Raw genomic sequence first — 12,471 nt, 5'->3', positions numbered from 1 at the left:
TAGTTTAGAAACACCATAATTACCTGTGCATCTGCATTTCATTGCAATATCAAAGAGTTATAATTATGTCCAAACCATACCATGCAAAGAACAGTATTTTCCGTGCAATGCTGAGGCAATTATAATACAACTCCTTGCACTACAATGTGACTGTGATGAATCTAAGCCTTCTCAGGGGCTAGTAATTTCAGTGGTACATCACAGAAGTGCAGAAACAGTGTCCAACACTCAGGTTTTGAAATAAACCTTCCTTTACCTAACATTATTCTTTTGCATTCCTATTACTGGCATAACTCTCTAATGTAACATCAACAAACAGGTATTCTTGATTATGGCCTTCATATTTAATTTTAAATAAGTGACCTGTTCTTAACTATTGTTTTCCCTCTTTTATTATATCTTCAACACATTCATAGTATTTAAATACATGAGGATACATCAGTATGCAAGTTGTGGTCATTTAACTTTGACTGGCTGGCAGGTGCTCACCAAGTCACTCCATCAATCCACCTCAACAGGACAGGATGAGAAAATGGAATAAAAAAGCCAATGGGTCAAGATAAGGACAGGTAAACTGTGCACTAATGACTGTCAAGAGCAAAACAAACTTTATACAGGGAAAATTAATTAAATTTACAGACAATTAGAGTAGGAAAGTGACCAATAAGAACAAAATTTAACCCAGCATCTTCCCATCTCCCCTTTTTCCAGGCTCAAAATCACTTCTTTCTTCCTGACTTTTCTGCCACCTACTCTCTCCCAAAAGTGGCACAGTGGAACAGGGAATGGGTGTTGCAGTTACTTTGTAACACTTTGTGCTTTTGCTTCCTCCTCATGCTCTTTCCCGACTTCAGTTTCAGAGCCCTCCCACAGGAAGTAGTTCTTCACAGCCATCTCCAAGGTGACTCTCCCACAGGCTGCAGTTCTTCAAGAACTGTTCTGGTATGGGCCCCATGAGATGATGGGTCCTACCAGAAACCTGGGCTCTCCTTGTGGTCACAGATTCCTTCAGGCACATTCACATGAGTCCTGCACAGGCTTCAGATAGATCTCTGCTCCACCATGGTCCTCTGTGAGCTACAGGGGACAACCTGCATCAATGGTCCTCTCCATAGGCAGCAGGGGAATCTCTGCCCTGGTATCTGGAGCACCTCCTTGCACTCCTTCTGCTCTGACCTCAGTGTCTGTGGGGTTGTTTCTCTCAGATATTCTGACTTGTCTTCTATTAGTTGTTGTGTAGCATTTTTTACTCTTTCTTCAATAAGTTATCACAGAGGTGCCACCAGCTTGCCTGATTTGGTCTGCTTTGACCTGTGACAAGTCTGTTTTGTAGCTGACAAGGACTGTCCCTGTCTGATGTGGGGGCAACTTCTGATTCTTCGTAGAGAAGTCACCCCTGCAGCTATCCCTGCTACCAATGCCTTACCTTGTAAATACAATCAAAACATAAGTACAAATCAAATCAAACTGAAGCATGCATGCACTGAAATATTTTATTGAATCAGCAGAGGTTCAACCTATGAATTCTGGTTCATCCCCAATTATTAAAACTGTGTATGCTTATACATTGTTATCAGTCAGATCCTGGAACAATTTTCATTCTATGTTCATTTGGTGTTTTGCAGTATTTACAGTTTCGACGGGGGGGGGGGGGAGGGGGGCGGAAATCAATATAAAATACCTCAAACACATTTTATTTGATCTATTGCAGGCACAACCTCTGACTAAATAGAGGGTTTGTTTTGTTTTAATTAGAATTGGAATTTCTACACCTGGTATAACTTGCCCTTTTAAGGGCTTTGAGAAAAGGAAAACTGCACCTGCCCAGTACATGTAAGATATGGAGCTACTGGAAAAAGTCCAGTGAAGGGGGACTAGGAAGATTAAGGGATTGGAGAATCTCGCACATAAGGCTGAGATAGCTGGACTTGATTAGCTTGGAGAAGACAAGCCTCACTGGAATCTCAATGTCTGCAAACTAAAATCCTGATGGGAGGATGTAAAGAAGATGAATCCAAACCCTTTCCAGTGGTGCCCAGAGACAGGACCAGAGGGTAAAGCAACAAACTGAAACACAGGAGGTTCTTTCTGAACATCAGGAAACAGTTTTTCACTGTGGGTCTGATTGAGAACTAGGTAATTGGGGAGTCATCATCTTCTGAGAAATACTAAGATCCTCTGGGCAGCTGCCTCTAGGTGGCCCTGCTTGAGCAGAGGATTTTGACTACAGGATCACCAGATGTTGGTTCCACTCCCAATGATTCTGTAACTCCATGAATCACACTGACAAACCAGAGACAAGGCATTGATTCAGGAAATTTTCTGAACTCAGATTTAAGTTCAAAGTTTCTTAAAAGCAGAAACTTGAAATTTGTAAGGAAAATAATACTGAGGAGTAACATTTTTGAGTACTCCTGTAAAGATATTTTTGGCCAAAACAAAATTCTGAGGTTTTGAAGGTAACACTGCATCACCATCTTGTGAACTGGCAGGGAGGGAGGAGGAACGCAGCATTAAGGTATGAATATCTCCACCTGAGAGCAATCCTTAACAATCTCCAAGTCATTAATATCTTAAACCTGCAATCACCTGTGACTTGCCAGTTAATACATACCAGTTTCTCAGTTTAAAGTTTTGCTTCTACTATTGGTAAATTGTCTAAAATATTCGGGGGGGAGGGAGGGGGAAGGGTGCTGTTGGTTGGTTGGTTGGTTGGTTGGTTGGTTGGTTGGTTGATTTGGGGTTTTTTTGGTAATGTAGACATGCACTTGCTGCATTTAAGAAAATAAACCATTTTATGCAAAATATGGCGAAAAGGGTCTTAAATTCATTCAACAGCTCAGTTGAGGTTTTCAGGGCATTTAGAGATTGCAGATTTCATCCTGATCCCAATAGTTTTTGATTAAAGAAATAAAAATATGAAAATGGGATTGAGAAATGGATTTTCACTATTACATTAGAACTTTTTGCCCATCTGTGGAACAGAGACTGTATCATATTTCAAGGACGCATCGCATTATTAATGACCTATACATTGAATAAATTGGATTAGCAGTACTTGGAACAAGGATTAAACAAATAACCCTATGCACCCCCCCAAAAAAGCCCCTACAAACAAACAAACAAACCAACCACATCTATAATCTTCATTATCAAATTCTAATCAATTTTTTAAATATCTTTTTTTCTTCTACCAAAGTGCAACATAAGGATGGCTTCCACAAGGGCATTGTAAGATTCGAGGGAGAAATATACCAGCACAGCTGAATGGTTTCTGAAATGTAATCACGTTTTCACTGAGTCCTCTGATGAACTCAAGTGCAAAGGAGTAGGCTTTCTAAGCCTGTCTGATCAGTTAATGGAGTGTGACACAGATGGCAATATAAGACAGAAATTAGAAGCAGAATATACCCCTGCACCAGCAAACACAGATGTTGTTGGTCCTTTATAAAACATTCCTGAGCTGTACAGCTAATTTATGTTTTATTACATCTAAACAAGTCCATTACATTCACTACAGATAAAATGATACACCTGGAAATAGAATATAGCCGTTGCTGCCAGGTGCCTAGTTCTTGAAATTAAAGACAACTGGTGTCATAACTTAACTTTATTGTTCTACTTTGACTCATCTGGCATTATCAGAACTCCTAGTACTTTAGGTTTAAAGTGTAAGTATAAAGTATATGGGATTTTAATACAGTGATTCAGACAATGAAATAAACAACTTTAGAGCAGTACCTCACGAAGGGAAAATGAATTCGAGAACATCAGTGATTTCTTACAAAGTCTAAGACCAAACATGATATAAAAAGTCTTATACAGCAAAGGAGCTCTTCTGGTTACAACAAATTATTAGTGGACCCATGACATTGTTTCATACAATTGGATAGTTGCTTCTGGGAATTCATTTAGTGAATCACATAAAGCATGATAGCATCTGTTTAACATACAAAAAATCAAACCAATCTTGGGGGAAACAAGAGGTTTCAACATCTTTCCATATTCATCTAATAGCAGAAATTTCTTAAAAATGTCTGAAATGTACCTAGTACAGCAGCTGGACTGTAGAGATAAATCATATTAATGAAAATTGTTATGGTCTACATGTGCTTTTGTTTGCCTTTTTTTTTTTTTAAGCAGAGACAGAATTTTAAACTTACCTTGTTAGTATTGATAGCTGTGATGACCCACACACATTGAGCATTACTGTCATACTGAAATGGAAAATTGGGTGATGTAAAAGTGCCTCCAGGTCCCTGAAGATTGGATCCACAAGTTTTGACTGCAAAAAGGAAGTTCACCTTTTAACTCACATAGAGAATATATGAAGCAGATTCATAAACAAATCTCTAACTTACTCTGATCAAGATGTGAAGAATTAAAATACCATTGAACAAAAATAGAACCACCTCTTACACAGGAATCAAAAATCCATTTTTAGTTTTTCTGACAAAATAAAATAGACTTTCTCTTGCATGCAAGCTAATAATCTTTAAAAAAAATAATGTGTTTGGAGTAAAAAGAGTAACTACAGAAGAGAGAAATTCTCCTATTTATTTTTAAATCATTTCAAGAAGTAACTTATGCCACCTTCACTAATATCTTGAAAGCAGGTTCAACTAGCAGAACAAAAAGATCACTTTTATTACTGTGTTTTTTTCTTGCATATGTATTGATGTATTGCATGTCAGCATTTTTTTCTGCTGTAAGCACTGTATAACCCATTGAACCAATGGCTGAAGCACTGAAAATTTTGAAGAAAACTAGTAGAAGTTAGACTTACACCGAAGAGTGTTATCTAGTTGTAAAGACTACAAAGGCCATTTATTTATAAATCAAAGTCTGTATGGTTATTTACAACAGTATGCCTTAAATAAAAACAAACACATTCCTATTTACTTTAGGTGGCATCTCACATCACAAATAATACAAAGGATATAAACTGTGTCCTTTCTGCTTACTAATGACACTTTTAAGGCACTAAATTCCTAGTCTACTGAAGTCAATAACACTTTTATTGTTAGTTACTTGATATTCAGATCTTTTCTGAATGCTCTACTGGTTAACTTTTCCTGTACAAAGATGTAGAACTGACAAGCAACCTTAGCTTATCCCAGTAATATCTCCAGTGATTATTATGATACCACAAATAAATTGCACAAGGCAAAAAAATATTGTGTCCACTGTATTCTGGCAGACCATCTTGCTTAACTGAATAAAAAACCCCAAACACATGTATGTGAAATTACCCTGCAGTTGCATTGCACTTTCACGAAGTGTGTGTATTTAATCAATACTGAACATAGGAAGACTCAGCTGCTGCTGGATGAAGGCTCATTCCTTCCCTATCATTACCCTATGGAAAGAATGTCACTTTTGCCACCCAACATGAACCACTTCTACCCCTCAAAGAAGAAATACTCTGGTGAAGAGTCTGTTCAAAGACACACCAGAAGCCTGAAAACAAGAAGAGAGTAAGGAGGTGAGAGAAAGGGTTCTCATTTATGACCAGTAGCTGAAGACATTGAGTTCTTGAGACTAATGCCAAGCACAGACTTTTGTCTATATATTTAATAAGTAATTGTGTGATTCCTGCACCTCATATCTCTGTGTAGGAAGAAAGTCAGGAGGGGAAAACAATGAGTAGTCTAGACACAATTTGCTGCTCCATCTGAACGTGTGAATCTATCCATTGGGGTATAGTTGGGATGTCAAGCACATCTTTGCAGTTTTGCTGCACTACAGTTACGAACTTTGTTTGCTGCCTTTTCTCAGGGTAGCCACATAGTAGAGGTCTGAAAGGAAAGCCATGCCATTCTATACTGGATGAAATATTCCTTTCATCATTCATGAGTAAAGCTAAGTTTTTTGCCCCAATGTCTATTACACATAATAGTTTGAAATATTCCTAACAGACAGTGGTTTTCAGTACTAGAAGTTTGAAATCCAGAAAAAAATAAAAACAATCACAAATTTAACCAATCACTTGTTTTTTCAAAATCTGTTTAAGGAGGAAAAAAGGAGTGTTAAAATATGAATCTTCAATAATTGAAAAATACAAATCTAAGAATATGCAAAGATGAAGCTATTTACAGTTTGGGAAGACAGCTGTTACATCAACATAAAATACTGAAATTTTATGAGTTATAATGAACTGATTGATGAACAATACCACTGTTTTTTGGTGACTATCAACATACTTTTTGTCCAGCAATAACAGTAGCGTAAGAGGTTTTCAACTATAATATGATAATAAAATATGCTAATATAATATTTTATGTTCAAGTCTACAGTCTACAGTTTGCCAACAAGAAGTAAACAAAAAATATTACATGATTTCTTTACCCATTAATTTCTATTTGCCTCTGAACCACAATACTGTATTTTCTCCTTCAATATCCCCAATTTTGCTTTTATTCCTTTAGCTGTGGTCTTTATATCAACAAGTATTGCAGGTTCTTTGTCTCCTCTCTGATTTCAAATTGTATGAGGATTTGTTCTAAATCACTGCAATATTTAAAGTGCTGCAGAGTACAGGCAGTGGAAATATTCCTGTAAAACTTATTTTTTTTTTTGTTTAGCTTTTACTGATTATTTGCAAAATCAGAGTCATAACAAGTGGTCTACATAAACTTTTTCCTTTATTTAATGAATATTATAAGTGCTATATTTTGTGTCAACACATTCTTTGATAACCCTTTTGAATTCAAGTAGTTGTTTACAAGACAGAGCATCTAAGCATGAACTGCCTCTCATGGCTCTCTGTTGATTGTTGCAACACTGCAAAGAGTAAGTGAAGTAGATAAAAAAATATTAAACTATTTCCACTGGATTTTGGAAGTACTTCAGACAATTGATTCTTTACAGAGCTCACATTGTTTAACATGCGAAGAGTTAAGATAAGATAAGCTGAAAGCTGAAAAATTGTAATAAATAAATAAAATGGTAATCATCTAACACTTTTTCCTGGACTTTTTGAATCTGTCCCTACTTACTTTAAGGATTTGAGAACCCTGGTGTACAATCTTGAGATAGGTCAGTTGTCACCTGTGTGGGTGACTGGCTACCTCTTTCCAAACTGCAATGAAAAGTTGCATGAAGTTCCACAAGCAATCAATGCATTCAGATTAATTCACCATAAATAGACCCTTCTGACACAAGAAGCTTCTTTGAATATAGATTTTTGATTCCTTAATCTGTCAAAATTCATTAGTTGCTATGTCAAATCAAGATTGTGGCAATACAAGCTAGCTTCAAATCATTTGCTTAAATAGTAATCTGCCTTTTTATGAAGAAATTGAATTTGTGAATATCAGAAATTAATCATTATTATCATTGAAAAACAGATCAGTTCCTTTTCAGCTTACTGTCATGTCTTTGCAGGTTTCTGTCCTGGCTTTCGTTCATTACTATTCAGCAAGATCTTGTGGGGTTTTTTTGGACTGATCTAAAGTCATGAATTAGATTAATATTCCAATGCAGAAAATTTGTATTTTTGTCAATTAGTTCTGATTGTGTTTCTATATATTTTATACATAATTTGCAAATACATTAGCACAGAGACACAGATGTCTAATAACTTCAAATACAATCTTTAAATTTACAATAACAACTTATGATCACAGCTGCATATTGAACATACTCAATAACTTTTCTTGCAGTAATAACATTTCAGTAAAATACAAACATGAGACCTACAAAATTTGACCCTTAATATATTTCATAAGACATTATATTTACTATACCTCTCTAGAAGCACATAAGTATGACCTACCGTTTTGATTTATAGAATCACAGAATATACTGAATTGGAAGTAACCCACAAGGATCATCAAGCCCTGGCCCTGTGCAGGACACCCCAAGAATCACACTACATGCCTGAGAGTGTTGTCCAAATGCTTCTTGAACTCTGTCAGGCTTGGTGCTGTGACTACTTCCCTGGGGAGCCTGTTCAGTGCCCAACCATCCTCTGAGTGAAAAAGCTTTGTCTTGATATTCAAACTAAACCTCCCCTGACTCAGCTTCCTGCCATTCCTTGAGTCCTATCACCAGCCATGAGAGTGAAGAGATAAGTACCTGTACCTCCTCTTCCTCTCATGAGGATGTTGAAGACCACAATGAGGTCTCCCCTCAGTCTCCTCTTCTCCACTCTGAACAGACCAAGTGACCCCAGTCACTCCTCATAAGAATTCCCCTCCAGACCCTTCTCCATCCTTGATTAATTTTACATGTAACTGACAAAAACAAAACCCCTCGTAAGACCTCACTGTGCTTTAAGCATGGACTCAGCTCTTGGTGGAAGAGAGAAATCAGTGAATTTGTAGAAAGTTTTTCCATTCCAATACTCCAATCTGCTCTTTTGAAATTATGAATTTTGCAATTAACTTCAGAGGTTTAATGAATTTTATATTTGAGAGTGGTCTGAAGAAAGAAAAATACATTATCAGTATGGCAAATAATTCAGCTAAGCAAAGATGATACACAGAGATGCAATTTTGAACTTTGCACACAAGTGTATAGGATAGCAATTCTGTAGTTGTAACTGGAGAGTATCAGAAAACTAATGCAATGGAAAGTGAGAAGAGAGAAATATTCCTTATTCATTATGATTTGTTTTCTGTCTATTGTTCAGGAAATTTCCCTGTCTGAACATCCAGAAGCCACTCTGGCAGTAACACTCACACCAGCACCAAAGCCCCTTTGCAGCTACACACCCCACACTCAAGAGTCAGACCAGGTTTCCTTCCCAGCTTGACCCCGGGTTTCCCATAGCAGAGTCTAAGATGTCTGACCCTTAAAATATTTTAATCTTGGTGCAATAGCTAAATAACAATATAACAGCCTGAGCTGGTGCCTCTGAGGAAGGACCTCAAACAAAGGAACCCCTGGGCTTTTATACCCTCACAATCTAAGCAGGAAAGACTGGGCATTGTTGGGTCCTGCTATGTCTATGTGTCCGGACAGTGCCACAGTGTCACAGGTCCTTGTGCCATTTGCTGTGCAAAGGGTCAGCAGTTCACAGTCTCTTGCCTGGGGTTTTTACCACCCAGAGCTCAATCTGCAGCTTCTCACCAGGTTACCTCCACTGAATGTATTCCTCAGCACTACATAATATATTTTGAATAGCTGAAATTTGACTTCTCTCTATATATGTACTTTATTTAAAATAAGCAAAGAACTGTGGTAGTTAATGGAACTTTACATATTTATAAGATTTATTAGTTTAAAAACAAGTATATTTTTTAAAATTTAAAAATCTCTGCTCTCAGTAAAGTTTTTCCTCTGTAAAATATATATTCTTGCATCATATGCTGTAAATGTTTAATTTCCTGAGGTGTACATTTCTCTATTTTCCTTGTAATTATAAAAGATTTTCTGAAAGACTGAAACTTATTCTACCAATGAATATGCATATATTTTAACTTTAATGTGAAGAGAACAAAGTTAATGGAAGCTTACATTAAGAAATCCTAAATGACAATTGTGCATGTGGAAGTATGTCATGTAAACTTTAAAGGATAATAAAATTTAATTAAAAAATTAATGAAGATCACATATAAAAGTCAACAGAGAGAAAAAAATAAAGAAGCTACTTCTATTTTTGCAGTCCTTAATACTGAAGGTAGTATAAGTAAAACTCATATAACTAAAAGATAAAGTTGGATGTTAAATGGATTTTCAGAAAAAACAATAGCAAGGCCACTCACTCAAAAGAGTCTAAATAGGAAATACTAAAAATCAGTTAAGGAAATGAAAAAGGATAAAATAATTACTTACATAATAACTGAATATTTTAAACTGAATAGATATGAAAGAATTTTCATCAAAATCCTTATATTCATAATATATACAAAAATCAAAGATATATGTGTGTATGCACAGATGTACATAAATAATTTGCATATTACTAGAAGAAAAGTGCAAATTTAGTATACAACACAGTCTTATCAGCTAGCTGGTAGTGAAAATTTTTCCATTTTTACTTAAAGATTAAGAGAAATAAAAGTGATGTTAAAACTTTTTTTTTAATGCTTGACTGAAATTTTCTGTTCACTAGTATTTCCAAAATTTACTCTTAAACAGTTTCAAATAAAGCTTTCTTGTTCTTGATAATTACTACCTGTAAATATGTGTACCTTGGTGTTCTTGACTACCTGTAAATATGTGTTCCCAGTGAAAATAATTAGCAGGTAATTCTAAATTTATTATAAAGTCTTCAACTTTTGTTGATTTAACTACTTTGTGAAAATTAGAAACTTACTATTAGCTTAGTAATGAGTACATTTTGCTTGCATCTTGCTTCAAAAGAGTATAAAGAGGCATGTTTCAAGTTCAGTCTTATCTAGCTTGAGTTGCAAAGATAAAGAAAAGTTCTCTCAAGAAAAAATCTGTATACATTTGACAGCTGTTGCTATTCAGAAATTATTTCGGGACACTACACAAATTTATTCAGACAGCACATCTCACAGTAAGTTTTGTTATTGCTGTTCTCACACTGTGTATAGCAATGACACACTTCATAATAAAAAGAATACAATATAGAATTTAAAAAATTAGATCTAAGTAGAGTACTAAGAACATATGGGACAGTAAACAAAGCCCAGTATTGCCAAAAAAACTCAGAGAATTTTTCCACCTTAAGATTAATTTTTGTCTTTGCTTAGGTGGTGTGTTAGGGACTAGAGTTGTGTTTAGGGCCCTGTCATATTTGGTCCCGTTGTTGTACTCGTCATTATGGTATGACAAAATACTGCATAGTTTCACTGTGGAAAACGCAGCCTTGGAGAAAGAAATGTTAGCAGAACACTGAACTGCTGAGAACTTAGCTCTAACAAAAGAACAATAAAGGCTAGAGCCATTGTTAGCCCAGAGTCGGCATCTTGATTTGTTGCAGCCTTGGCTTGTGCAATGGCCACACACGAACTGATGCTGCAGCTGGCAAGACTCCACTCCAGAGAGAGGAGATATAAGGTGTGGACCTGGGCTGGGGGATGAAGAGGACCAGATGTGCATTGTTTTGACCCAGGGGAGACCCTGAAGGTGTACTGCCTACCTGCCCTTCCTGCCGAGTATCATGATCCATCTCCTTCTCCTGCTCAGCAGCTTGCTAAGATTCCAAGGGTCAGCATGTATGATATTCTATCACAAGTAACAGGATACATTTGCTTTGCTTACTAATAAATTTGCTTTGCTGCCTCAGCTGTGTTTTAACATCTTTTATTTTGTACATAGGAATCCTCCTGAACCTGTGTAAGAGACTATTCTGTCTCTAACTCGCTAATATGTTTTTACATTGACCAGGGCAGTAAACAATTAGAACCCAGGGACGTAATTAATTGCTTTTGCCGAAGCCGGATAGGCGTTAATAGAGCAATTAAGCATCTTAGGCAAGGCTACTTTGTCACCGTTTAACTTCACACAAGCAGCAAATCAGCCACTCAGCAATGCCAGAGCTGTCTCTAGCGGCTGAGGTACTGACAAATGTAAGTTTTGCAACTTCCAGGAGACCGCCCACCAGAGCCAGGGACCTAACAAAATGGCAGACACCGACCTTACAGAGCTGTCTTCATTGACCCAGGAGACATTTTGGGCTGCTGGCCAACATCTTGGGGAGCCCTTGATGTGTGATTGACAGACGTTTTCCCACCTTGCCAGAGCCAGCCTGCCCGGAGACCACCAGCCCCACCAACAAACATCATGAAAAGGTCTGGACAGAGCCAAACTGGCCAATAAGCTTGTAATGTTGCATGAGGTTGTAGCTGCCAAAGTGCAGAACCTAGCACTTGGACTTGTTGAACCTCATACCGTTGATTTCGGCACATCTATGTAGCCTGTTCAGTTCTCTCTGCAGAGCCATCCTATCCTCAAGACAGTTAAACTGGAATATAGTTATATGTAGAAAAATGTGTGAAAATATGAGAAATAATTCCTTTTCTCCACTGTGCACTTTTAAAATAGTAGATTTTGAAACTACTTATTAAGAAAGACAGAGATCTATTGAGAAAATGATGAAAAGTGCTGGAGGTCTTTAAATACGACCCATGAGGATGGACTGACTGAACTGCTGCTGGTTAAAGTAGATCTTGTATTCTTGAAGTATACAATAAGCCATTGAAAAGACAAATGAAAAACTTGTCCTTCATGTAGAAGAACCTATTGAAAGTTTTTTAATATAGCAACAAAGGTTCACATTTGAATTAGAAAAACTGCTATTTGCAAGGCTAATGAAGCACTGGAGTGCTCGAGTAAGATCTAAGAGCATTCATGTATCCATACACACATGCATTGCTAGTCAGTAACACATTTAAGAGGTCCAGATACATGGCTGCATTTCAGAGAGAACTGAGACAAAAGTAGATTTTTCAAAAATGGACTATAGGTATTTATAAAAGCAAGATCTAAAATTCATAATGTACATTCTGCTTGCTTATCCATTTGAATCAAACTGATGTTTGCAACCTACCACAG

General features: G+C 36.7%; 1 protein-coding gene across 1 annotated transcript in view; it reads right to left on the bottom strand.

The window, feature by feature from the left end:
* The window catches only part of CSMD3 (CUB and Sushi multiple domains 3), a 602,810-nt gene that overhangs the window by 333,828 nt on the left and 256,511 nt on the right, over positions 1-12,471 (bottom strand). The window contains exon 11 of the mRNA XM_071553967.1: positions 4,164-4,285. Coding sequence (XP_071410068.1) covers positions 4,164-4,285 — 122 coding nt within the window. The remainder of the gene's footprint in view (positions 1-4,163; positions 4,286-12,471) is intronic.

This window comes from Pithys albifrons, chromosome 4 (genome assembly GCF_047495875.1).
Source record: "Pithys albifrons albifrons isolate INPA30051 chromosome 4, PitAlb_v1, whole genome shotgun sequence".
NCBI classification, from domain to species: domain Eukaryota; kingdom Metazoa; phylum Chordata; class Aves; order Passeriformes; family Thamnophilidae; genus Pithys; species Pithys albifrons.
Note: the sequence above shows the minus strand (reverse complement) of the source record. Positions and strands in the feature narration are given on the sequence as shown.